This window comes from Tursiops truncatus, chromosome X, assembly GCF_011762595.2.
Source record: "Tursiops truncatus isolate mTurTru1 chromosome X, mTurTru1.mat.Y, whole genome shotgun sequence".
NCBI classification, from domain to species: Eukaryota; Metazoa; Chordata; class Mammalia; order Artiodactyla; family Delphinidae; genus Tursiops; species Tursiops truncatus.
In genome coordinates this window covers 115,124,891-115,137,095 of record NC_047055.1, presented here as the reverse complement: position 1 = coordinate 115,137,095, position 12,205 = coordinate 115,124,891, and the positions used below count along the sequence as shown (strand labels likewise).

The 12,205-nt window shown below is 41.2% G+C and overlaps 1 protein-coding gene across 5 annotated transcripts in view; it reads left to right on the top strand.

Annotated features, from left to right (window-relative positions):
• Nucleotides 1-11,854, top strand: part of REPS2 (RALBP1 associated Eps domain containing 2) — a 232,492-nt gene extending 220,638 nt beyond the window's left edge. For all 5 annotated transcript variants that reach the window (XM_019925644.3, XM_019925643.3, XM_019925646.3 and 2 more), the window contains one exon: nt 6,326-11,854. In XM_019925644.3, the coding sequence (XP_019781203.1) occupies nt 6,326-6,394 (69 nt within the window). In that variant the 3' untranslated portion in view covers nt 6,395-11,854. The remainder of the gene's footprint in view (nt 1-6,325) is intronic.
• The last annotated feature ends 351 nt before the right edge of the window (nt 11,855-12,205 follow it).

The following is a 12,205-nucleotide window of genomic DNA, read 5'->3' as shown; positions in this document are numbered from 1 at the left end:
AGGCTCTGGAGCGAGTGGGATGTCCCACCTGGTCTTATCCTGGCCACCAGAAGCTCGTGAAGAGGTGGAAAAATAGTTTGCCCTCTTCTTTTTTTAGTGAGTGCTTGGCTGAGAACCCTTTTTTTTCTAGGGCACCTTGTAAATGGAAAAGCTTATCTGGGTTAGAAGTTCTAACTGCTGTGGCTGCTGTAATTCATGGTTATCTTGCGTAAGGTTAACTCGCTTTTCGGCCTTAAAAGAAAATTTATTCACCTGATGCCTCACACTGGGCCCATTCCAGCTTCAGTCTGGCCCCTATTTGTTGATCTTTATATTGGTACTACACGGTCTTGATTTCTGTAAGTCTTGAAATCAGGTCGTATAAATTTTTCAAGATTCTCTCTCTAATTGTTTAGATTTTAGAAAACACTCCTCTCAGTGGTTCTGAGTGTGTAAGTATTATGTGTCTTTTGTTAAATTTGTTCCCTTGTTTTTGGCGACACTATTGCAAATTGAACTGTTTCTTAAAATTTCATTTTCTAATTGAGTTTATGAAGGTCACAGAATATAAGGTCATACAGAAAGCAATTATATTCCTATATACAAGCAATGAACAACTGATCACAGAAATTTGAAAAACAGTACCATTCATAATAGCTCGCCCCCTCCCCCAAATGAAATACTTAAGTATAAATTCATCGTAAAACACAGGATCTGTATACTGAAAACTACAAAATGGTGCTAAAAGAAATCCAAGAAGACCTAAATAAAGGGAGAGACATATGCTGTTTGTGGATTGAAAGACTCAACATAGTAGTGATACTTTTTTCCTCCAAAGTGATCTAGAGATTCATTGCAAGCAATCATCAAAATCCCAACAGGATATTTTGTAGATATAGACCAGCCTATCCTGTAATTTATATATAAGGGCCAAGGAACTAGAATAGCTAAAACAAATTTGCAAAAGAAGAACGAAGGTAGAGGAATCACTTTTAGTATCAAGCTCCAGTAATCAAGACAGTGTGGGATTGATGATAAATCGGTGGAGAGGGATTGGGAGTCCTGAAGTAGACCACATGAATATAGGCATTCGATCTTTGACAAAGGTACAAAATCAATTCATTGAGGAAAGGATGGTCTTTTCAAGAAATTGTTTTGTAGCAGTTGGTCATCCATCTGTAAAAAAATGAACCTTGATCGAAGACCTCACTCCTGATACAAAGATTAACTTGAAATGGATCATAGATGCAAATGTAGAACATAAAGGTATAAAACCTGTAGAAGAAAACGTAGGAAGAAGTTATTGTGACCTGGGGTTAGAAATGATGCCAAAAGCACAATCTATAACAAAAAAAATCAATAAATTGGGCTTTATCAAAATTAAAACTTTTACTCTGCCAAAAACACTGTCAAGAGAATTAAGAGACAAGCTACAGACTAGGAGAAAATATTTGCAGCCCACGTATTTGACAAAGGACTAGTGTCCAGATTATATAAAGAACTCAGTAATAAGAACTCTCAAAGCTCAACCAACTCAGTTTAAAAATGGGCAAAGGACGTGAACAGACACTTCACCAAAGAGGATATAAGGACGGCAAGTAAACATGTGAGAAGATATTCAGCATTGTTAGCCATTAGGCAAATGCAAATTGAAACCATGATCACAGACCAGTATACACAGTGATAGAATTGCTAAAACAGAAAATCGTGACAGCATCAAGTGCTGGCAACTGGAACCCTCGTGAATTGGTGGTGAGAATGCCAAATGATACCCCACTCTGGGTAACTGTTGGGCATTTTCTTATGAAGTTATATATACATTTAACCTTGTGACCCAGCAGTTCCACTCCTGGGTATCTACCTTAGTGAAATGGAAAAATTTATGTTCACTCAAAAACCTGTACACAAATGTTCATAGCAGTTTTATATGATAGTGGAAACGTGAAAAAAACTCAAATGTCCTTCAAAGGATGAATGGAGAAATGGAGTATGATGAAATAGTACTCATCAGGCAAAAGGAATGATACACGTAGCAATCTGAATGAAACTGAAAGTTGTTATGCTACGTGAGACAAGCCAGCGTCAAAGGGTTATGTACTGCGTGATTCCTTTTATTTGACATTTTTGAAAAGGCAAAACTGTAGTGCTGGAAAACAGACCACTGGTTGTCAAGGGTTATGCATGAGGTGAAGGTTTGTATATCAGTGAGTAGTTCCAGGGAGCTTTTTGGTTGTTGGAACTGTATTGAACCCTCTTTGTGGTGGTGGTGTCACAAATCTATATGTGTTAACATTTGTAGAACTGTACAATAAAAGAAAAGAAGTCAGTTTTACCATATGATAATAAAAAAATTTGTAAAATGTCGCACTTCGTTCTGTTTTATGGATCTTTGTATGTGACCTCGTTTCTGTTTTGCAGTTTGCTTTTGCCTCCCCCGCCCCTACCTTTGCTTTGGCGTAGGTCACTATTATCCATTGGTCTCTATATTTGGTAGGACCTTTTAATTGGGAAGCCCATATTCCTCAGTTCTGGGAGTTTTCTTGAATTTTATTGACCTCCCTTCCCCCATTTTCTCTGTTCTCCCTTCCTGAAAGTTTTCAGACTCTGGACTTCTTAGTTTGGTTTTCTAATTTTTCTTTTCTAGTTTCTTTCTTTTCTCTTTTTTCTTTTGTCTATATGTGGAGACATACTTATTTTTTAAACTGTACATCTCCTGTGTTTAATAACCAAGAGTTCATTTTTGTTGTTGTTCTCTGATTCTTTTCAATGGCATCCTATTCTTGTTTCAGTGTTGTAATATCTTCTCTTAATGGTAGTTTTTCTTCTTCCTCAATACTTGCTTTTTTTGTTGTTGTATACACTTCTAATTAGATACTTTCCTTCAATAGCTGATGGTCCTTCTCTGCTTATATTTAGGAGGAGGATGAGAATGCATATTGCAAGTTCATGGCCTGTTGTGGGGCTTGTCAACTTTGAGCTTCATTCTCCCCCAGTTTGGCTGAGCTACAGAGTTGGGGAACCCCCAAAGACAGTGTCATTTGCTGTTTCCTCTTGGTCTGGTTGGAGTCCTCAGGGAGGAGACTCTTGTGGACTCCTGCATGGAGGGAAGACCTGGTTCGGTGGAGGAGAGGGATCTGTTTCTCAGCATTCAGGGCATTCATTTAACCCCCCTATTTCCAGTCCAATTTCTAGTCCTTAATTGTATCTCTCTATTGCTAATCCAGACGCCATCTGTTTTACCTTTCAAAGAAGTAAACCTTCAGTGTTCTACCATAGTGGCAGGAAGGATTCGGGGATCTAATTCTGAAGCAGACTTTCAAGCAAAACTTATTTAAGCCAGTCGTCCTCCCCTCTTTCACTCCCACTTTCATAGGTATCTGGTGCTGCCAATTTGAGTCTTTCAGGGATTCTTCTATGTGAAATCGGATTGGTTCTTGTTTTATCCTCATGCTTAGCTTGCAGTTCACTTTTCTTTACTTGATCTGTAGAAGTGAAAAAGTTCTAGGTCTAGTGGACAGAAGTCTGAAGAATCATCAAGCAGAGCTCTAGTCATGGCTTCTCAGTCAGTTCCCAGACTAAGTCAGTTTACAGATACAGAACCCTTGCATAAAGGGGCCTCTGAGTCACCTTTAGGAAGGACCGTACTCTGCAGCCAAAAGTTTATATTGTTAATCTTTCTCCCAGCCCTTCCCAAAGTGTGTGACTGTGCACTGGGGAAAAGGGACTCATCAGATTTAGGGGGGATTACTGGACACAGGCTCTGAACTGATACTTATTCCAGGAGACCCAAAACATCACTGTGATCCACCAGTTAAGAGTAGGAGCTTATGGAGGTCAGGTGATCAGTGGAGTTGTAGCTTAGGTCCTTGTCACAGTGGGTTCAGTTTATCCCCGAATCCACCCTGTGGTTATTTTCTCCAGTTCCATGATGCGTAACTGGAAGAGACGTATTCAGCACCTAGGAGAATCCCCACATTTATTTTTCCTGGATTTGCTAATTCATTCAGCATTCCTCAGTTTGCCTTCCAGTTTACCAATTTTATTGTTATCACCTCTTCCCTTTTGTCTTCCCTGTCCTTGTGTGTCTATGACCATGCACACCCCCCCAGTTAAAAAAATTGTTTTAGTAGAGTTGCAGTAGGGAATGAGTTTGGTACATATGTTAAGTTCTGTCTTTACCTGCAGCCTCCATCTATTGGGTTGGCCAAAAAGTTCGGGCTTTTCTGAAAGATGCTGTGGAAAAACAGAACGAACTTTTTGGCCAACCCAATATATTATTTTGCTGGGTGTTGTTACATAATCCTATGGCTTTGAAGGCTATCCAACCTCATAAATTTATGCCTCAAGCCCTATTTCTCTTTCTTCTAAGCTCTAGACATGTATTTACAACTGCTTATTCAACTTTTCTCGTAATATATCTGATACACATCTCAGATGCTTCATTCCCAACCCTCTCCTTGAAATGCCCATTTCTCATCCAATCTTCTTGTTCTCAATTAATACCACACTACCAGCCGCCCACTTGCTCAATCCCAAATTCCTTTCCTTCTTTCCTATATCACCTTCATCAACATCTCCTATTGGTTCTAGATTTAAATTATGTCCAGAATCCATCTCCTTCTCTCTATCTTTATGGCTGCTACCTGATCTAAGCCATTTTCATTTCTCACCTGGTTCCATGCAGTAACCTCCCAACTGCTCCCTGCTTCCACTCTTGTCCTGCTACAATCCATTGTCTACGCAGTAGCCAGAGTGAAAATTCTGAATTCTAAGTTAGGCCGAATGCCTTTCCTGATTCAACGTCCTCGTTGCCGTACACTTTGAATCCTTATTGAATCCATCCACACTCCTTATTCTGTCCACAAGGTGCCTGCCTAACTCTTTGACTTTAGCTCCTGCCAAGGTCTTAATTGTCTCCTCTGCTCTGGTCACACAGGCCTTTTGGTTCATCAAATACACTAAGCTTGTTCCCTCCTTTGGGGCCTTAGCGGTTGCCATTTTATCTCCCTGAATATGCTTCGCCTGTATCTTCATGTGGCTCACCTCTCACTTCATTCAAGTCTCTGCTCAGTAGCATCCGCTTTGAGAAGCCTTCCCGGGCCACCCTCTCCACCTTTCTCCCAGATCCCCCACATTACTCTCTATTACATCATCTTATTTATTTCCTTCTGAAAGTATCTCGTTGTTTTTTTTTTTCTTTTAACTTTCTTGTTTTTCTCTAGTCATTTGAGTATGAGCCCTGTGAGGGCATTGGTTTGATCTATCTTGTTCCTTGGTGGTATCATCACACCCAGAGCAGAATCGGGCCCATAGTAGATAGATACTCAAAGACTGTTGGATGGTAGGTAGGAGGGTGGGTGAATAAATGTTTGTTGAGTTCTACGCTACTATTAGCATGTTGTTTCTTCTGGGATGTCTCAGAATTGAGCCTTTATTGTTTTTTTTGTTTTGTTTTGTTTTTTTGTTTTTTTGTGTGGTACGCAGGTCTCTCACTGTTGTGGCCTCTCCCGTTGCGGAGCACAGGCACCGGACACGCAGGCTCAGCGGCCGTGGCTCACGGGCCCAGCCGCTCCGTGGCATGTGGGATCTTCCCAGACCGGGGCACGAACCCGTGTCCCCTGCGTCGGCAGGCGGACTCTCAACCACTGCGCCGCCAGGGAAGCCCAGAATTGAGCCTTTATACAGAATTCCTTCCCACCTTGACTGATTCTACTTCAGAGTGCCTTTACGTGTCCCCATCTCTCCCTGCCAGTAGGTCTGTTTTAGGGCTCAAAGTTTGAATTCCCAAATAGCAGATTGTGGATCCTGTTTTCTACCTTTAGCCAAGAAGTCACACCTTCAGCCATAATTTATGCAGGAACCTGGATGACACTTTGGTGGAAGGACGACCAGTGCCCTTTCTCATCCCTCAGTCCTAATCCAGTATGGTGCTGGAGTGGAAACAAGAGATTGCAACTAGAGATGTAGTCCTGATGGCTCGCCTCTCAGTATTAGGAGTCTGCTTTTGCTTTTCTGCTCCCTTCCAATCATTTTTTAGAATTTTTAACATCATTCTGTGCCAGCCGCTGTTAAAACTGAGGGTGAGATTTAGGTGTGGGGGGTGGGGAGGGTTGGTCAATCAGTTTCATTTCATCATCTTAAGAAAGGAGTCGAGAGACTGCAAATTGTGAAGCCTCCTGTGTCCGGTCACCAGCTTTAAATATGATGCCTCCCAGTCCACTTGTCCTTGAGTCATGTGGCACCTAAATGCTTGTGGGTCCAGTCATAAGTTTCTTTTCAGTATCTGATGAAGTAGGGATGAACCCAGGAAATGACCCCTCTCTTCTCTTTGTTTTGTACAACTCAGGAGGTTCATCAAGAACGGATTGCATTGGAAAACCAACTGGAACAACTTCGTCCAGTCACTGTGTTGTGACCCCCAAGATTCAAGTAACAGTGGGTGACCTTTCCTGCCAAGATCTTTCCTTTGAATGTTTCGACGCAGCTACTTGTCATCGATGTCTGAGACTGTGTCAAAAGCTCTTAGCGGCGGAATATAATCCATATCACCTTTTCTTTTGTGCTTCACGTGTACGTTTTACTGTGGTGGAAAAAATACAACTGATTATCACACTTGAAATTGTAACTATCAGTGGGATTTACCTCCCATTCTTAAGTACTTCCTCAAGGTGTTAGATGTTGCTCCTTACCCAAAACCAATCTTCTAGCAAATAAAAACAATTTAGAGCACTACTTATTTCAAGAATTTATGACTTGTACAAAACCTTGTAATCCAGTACCTTCAGGATGCTTGTTTTATTTTCGTATGTCTATCATATACAGTAGATTGGTTTCCTGAATAATTGTGATTCCAACTGGATAGTCTTTGGCATGATGATAATACAAACAAAAAGGAGAAGAAAACAAAAGCATTAGCTTTAGACTGGCTCCGTGCCCTCCACCACTATATGCCAAAAATTGCTTCTCTAGTGCCATCTTGATATTATATCTAGCTATAAATAATACATGACTATTGTTTTCTGTTGAATGGCAAAGACTTATTCAGTCTTTACACCTCTGTAAAGTAGTAGTTTTGTCCATGATCTATTTAACTTGGCCCAGCTAAGCCGTCAACCCAGACAACTCAGCCCTTTCATGTAGATTTTTGGGCAAGAGAAATCTGCCTGAGCTGCCTTGCCCGATCAAATTAAATAAATAGTTGCCAGGTCTCTACTTTTATCCTGCACGGGTTAACATATCTGTAAATGCATGAATTTGGAAACCACCCATCAAATGTGAACGGCTGATGAGACTGTTTGGACTGATAAATATTTGTTGTTTGAACCCAGGTATTCAAACTAGGGAAGAAGGGGCAATGGTTGTTACCAGTAACGCAACAATCTCTGGTAGTTATTTTTGTCTTTGTTATTTTAACCCGGATCGTGAGTGTATTGGGTATGAAGAAATAATGAAAGAAAGCCGATCCTCACACTGGATATATGACTATTTTGTTCTCTGTGAAGTGTACCCTTGGGAAGGGATTGGTTTATGTGCAGTTCAGAGGCGCCCAACCGACTCCAGTGTAAGTGATGTAAAACAGTAAGCTCAAATTGCAGGAGCCAGTACTCTATCGAAATTTACATAGCCTGTGCTTCTCCTGTAAGCTCAAGTTGAAAGTGGGAATTGATCGACCCTCCCAGGTATCCGGCCTCGCCAGCTTTAACATCACTTCAGAAGACGGATGGCAAGACATGCGGTCTCTTGTGCATTTTGCTAATTTACCGATTCTTAGGATAGCGGGGTGGGGTGTGCTAGGGTCCTTTCTGAAGTGGTTTAGGATAGGTTTGCGGTACGCGGGACTAAGCCTTTGATTTCAATAGAGTTGACAGCTTTTAGAAGAAGTAGGCTTTTGTTTTAATGCTTTCTTACTCCATTAAGCTTTATCAATAGCTTAATGACGGAAGAGAAACGCTCAAACGATGATGCTTTTCCAAAACAAACCAAATTGTTGATTCTGTTCTGTGCATATTAAAGGATTCTGAATTGCTTGGATTTTGAAAATCACGGGACTTGAGCTATTTCTCTAGTCCCCCTTTCCTTCCCTTTTGGCTGCCTTTTGTGTCCCTGTGGGAGGGGTTCGGAGTCAGTTTAAACCCTTCCTAAGATTGTGAATGGGCGAGTGCACATTTTTTAGGTAACCTCTTTTCACTTGTTCTGAGCTCTGGGGGCTGCAACACATTTTATCAACAGTGTCCTTGTCACAGACGTTTCATTATCATGTTTGCCTTTTGTTCCATTCAATCCAGGAAAGACTAGCATATGCACTTCATCTCATAGTCTTCCAGGACATATGCACACACTCCAGATAGCACTTCATATCCATTAAGCAGACATATAAACTAAAGAATGTTAGTCTATGTTATGCATTTTTAAAATATTGACATGTTTTTCTCCCATCAAGCCAAGGCCAGAGTGAGCCAAATTCGGAGGTTGGGGTTTTGTTTAGTTAGCTTGGATTTCATTAAATGAAAAAACTTGCATTGGACAATCGAAGCCTCATGCATTGCACAGTCTAACCAGTAATTTAACATAGGCATTGCATTAAAGCCCACACCATAATATCTCCACCCCACCTTGTTGACTGGACTTAAGAGTGACCACAGTTTCTTAGTTGCTTAGAAGTGGATTTTTAAAAAAACAATTACACCCCCCCCCCGACACACACACAGAACATGATATTACCTAACTAGCGCTCATCCTCTCTTTCTCTATTTTCGTAGGATGTATACTTTTATTTAATTTAGGATTATAACTCCTGATAATGTTTCTGTGTGCCTTTAATATGATTTATAGGAAGGCTGGGTTATTGATATCACCATTATACCTCTTCTATAAAACTACTCAAGCGTAAGACCTTGTTGAGCAGAAGTCTCTGGGCAGAATGTTGATGTTGCCCCCATCCACGGGGGTTTAATAACCTTATTGTTAAGTGGTCTTCCTCCATGGGAGTCCCATAGTCCCAAGGGTGAAAACACAGTAGGAGTAGATCACCAGCTTATTGGGTACCTCAGTGTCTCTGCTAGTGGCTTATTGCTTTGGCCACCTCCCTATCCAGCAGCCATGAAGCAAACCCAAAAGGTAGATTTCTGGAATTGGGGAGTGTGTTGGAATCAAGGCAGACATTTGCCTTAGTTGGAGGGATCTGACTGCTTTATAAATATTAGAGAAGCGCTTTGGGTCTGGTTAGGAGAAGGAGGCAACTTAGCTGGGAGCTGTGCCCATTTTCTTCTCATTGCACAGTAGGATGTCAGAGATGAGAGGACCCCTTCCCATATCCTGCATTTGCTTGTGGGGAGACCAAGGCCCTAAGAAACCACAGTTCCTAGTCCAAGAATCCATAGAAGGAGGGAGCTGGTGGCAGAGTTGGGATTTTATGGATTCTCAGTCGAGTCCTCTCGCCACTAGCATTACTAAAAATAGATTAGAAGGGTTTTTTTCTATGTACCATGTTGAATTTTATTTACTTAATTTATCAGTCTTAAAATATGAAAACAGGTCTTAGTGAGCTTTAGATCTAGATAATTCTCTTGGATTGAAGCAAAAACTAAAATCTGAAGAGAAGGAATATGATTGAAGTATTTGTTCTTCAGAACACCTCATCTTTCATGATGCAGTAAATTACCCTGAGTTTCTTGGCAGAACTTTTGACAGCTGTTGCTTTGAATAGATTCCATTCCTGTATTCCTTATGGGAGTTTGTTTTTAAAATAGACTACTGTGATTGAAATGAACTCAATATGTAGTAAGTTATAGTTTTCTTCAATATATCTTGGGTTACTTGGGTTGCAAATGTTCAGTTTCAGTACAGTTTAGGGTGAGTAATCAAAAACATGGATTTTTCTTTGATTTCCTAGTAGCGTCTGAACTATCATGAAACATTCTTCTCTTCATGTGACTTGATTCTACTCTGTTTCTAAATGATATTTGTCCATTTCTTAGATGAGCTCACAACCATGGTAATGATAGATGTGCTCTTAGAATATCAATAAGAAAAGAATCTGGAATGGATGTTTTCCTTGAAATTAAGACAGCCATTTGCAAATGTAGTAGTTGGAAAGATCTCAGTTTCATTACAACACCTTAGAGCTAAAAATATTTGTTCAGCACAGGCTAGAATCACACCTCCTGACAAGATATCACTAAGGGAATTTGGTTTGTAAAATATTAAAGAAAAAGAATTACAGATATCATAGCACCCAGATCTTCCCATATTGCTGAGAAGTAGGGCTCAGTAGGTTGTGGTTTGAACATTATGAATGTGAACAAAATGAAATCTCTGTTGAGAGGTCTTTTTCTTCTCTAGTTAAAGAGAACATGCTAGTAACTTTGGTTTCTCTTTCCGACTGGTTTACTCTGTTTCAAGTGTACTGTTTTGAAACTGATTTCAAAGGATCGCTTGAATTTACACTTTAGTTATGGGTGCTTTGTTACAGATTTTTGCCTCAGTGTGGTTCAAATTCCTAGTGAGAGGTGGGGGGATGTGGGCTTTTGCAGTCCTGAAGTGGCATATTCTGCTTCCCCTTCAGCCCAGGCTAAGGGAGGCTGCCCACCAACGGCCACAGATTAGTCATCCATGGCAGTTCATGAGAGTCTTACTCTAGGAGCCTCCCCACTTTGCTGTTTGCAGTGAGAAATGTAGCTGGTTATGTGACCCTCCCAAGAGCAACTGTAAGAACAGCAGACCAAGAGGGGCAGACATGAAGAGCAATACCAACTGATTCTCCCCAAAATAGACTTTCAGAGGTTGCCTTAGTAAGTGTTCCCTGAAACAGCCAGTCTGTGAATGTGGGGAGACATCCCAGGTGCACTGTCACTTTTAGGCTTGTCTCGTTATTTTCTACATTTACTGACGCATATGATTGGTAAAGGAACCGTTTCCGAAAGGCATTACAGCGTTTCAATCGACAGGATTTGTTCTAGTGACAGAAGTCTTGCTCTGCTCTCAGCACTTGAGGAGTGTTTAGTTTTTGTGTTTTGGGGGTTCTACTGCCCTGCTCTAAGCTAAGTTCAGGACTGTGGGAGGTTGGAGCAAGTGGTTTATGATTCTGAAGACCAGAGGACACTGGAACTTAAGCAGGCCAGAACTGGAGTTTGAGGGCTGCAGTAGGGAAACTTCTGGTCCCAGTTCTGTCCTAAAGCACTATGTCAGACATCAGGACTGGACCCTAAAGCTCCTTCAGGGAGCCCTGACCTGGGAATGGGACAGGTGGCGCAGGGACCGCCTTGTATGGAGACTGGATCCACTGAGTTGTGTTGGTTTTATTTTGTTTTAAGGTAACTTGTGTGAGGGCTTCAGCTGCAGCCAGCCTGGGAGCTGGGGTGTACCCTTACCTTTAGCCATTCTTTTTGTCTTCAGCACACATCCAGTGTTCAAGTGAGCCAGAGGTGGGAAGAGCCATTTTACGCCTTGTAGCCGTGGGCCTGGAGAGATAATGAGTTGATGGTCTATTTTAACCTCGAAAGTAAAAATGTATATTTTTTCACTACAGTTACATTGAACAGTAAAATGAGGAACAGCAAAGTATATATTTGATGCCTTCTGTCTTTTCATGATAATGTGCTAACAAGTTGTGTTAGTATTTTACTCAGCCAGAGTCTCATTCGTGTGCTAAGCATTGGGAACTGTATGTGTATTGATCTTAAACATAAATAAATACAGGGTGTCCTATATTTGGATTGTGACTTGTCGACTCAAGCTAACCTTACTGCCTCTCTTTCACACTTGTTGGAAAGTCTGTGGAGAACATAGTAGGTTGAGAATCTCCAACTCTGGAAAATGTACATGCTGTGAAACTGGGGTGCTATGTGAAAAAATAAATGTCTGATAACGAAGCGTGGCTCTGGTGGAGTCTTAGCGTCAGTCAGTATATTGTGGTCCGCATTTGGTCTCGTGTATTTAATGCAAGTGACGTGAAAAGGAGTTGGAGGTCTTCCCAGTTAAATCAAAGTCTGAGATCTGGTTATTTTCACCTCCTGGTGATCTGAGCTGGGTCCTTAAATATCTGTGCACACTTGGCACTCGGCATTCATGGGGTATCATGGCCAGCTCACAGTGCATTTTAAAGTTCCACCGAACTGAAAACTTGGATTAATCTAGGGTCAAGTTTTTTGCCTCATCTTCTTGACATTCTTTTTTGCGGTACGCGGGCCTCTCACTGTTGTGGCCTTTCCCGTTGCGGAGCACAGGC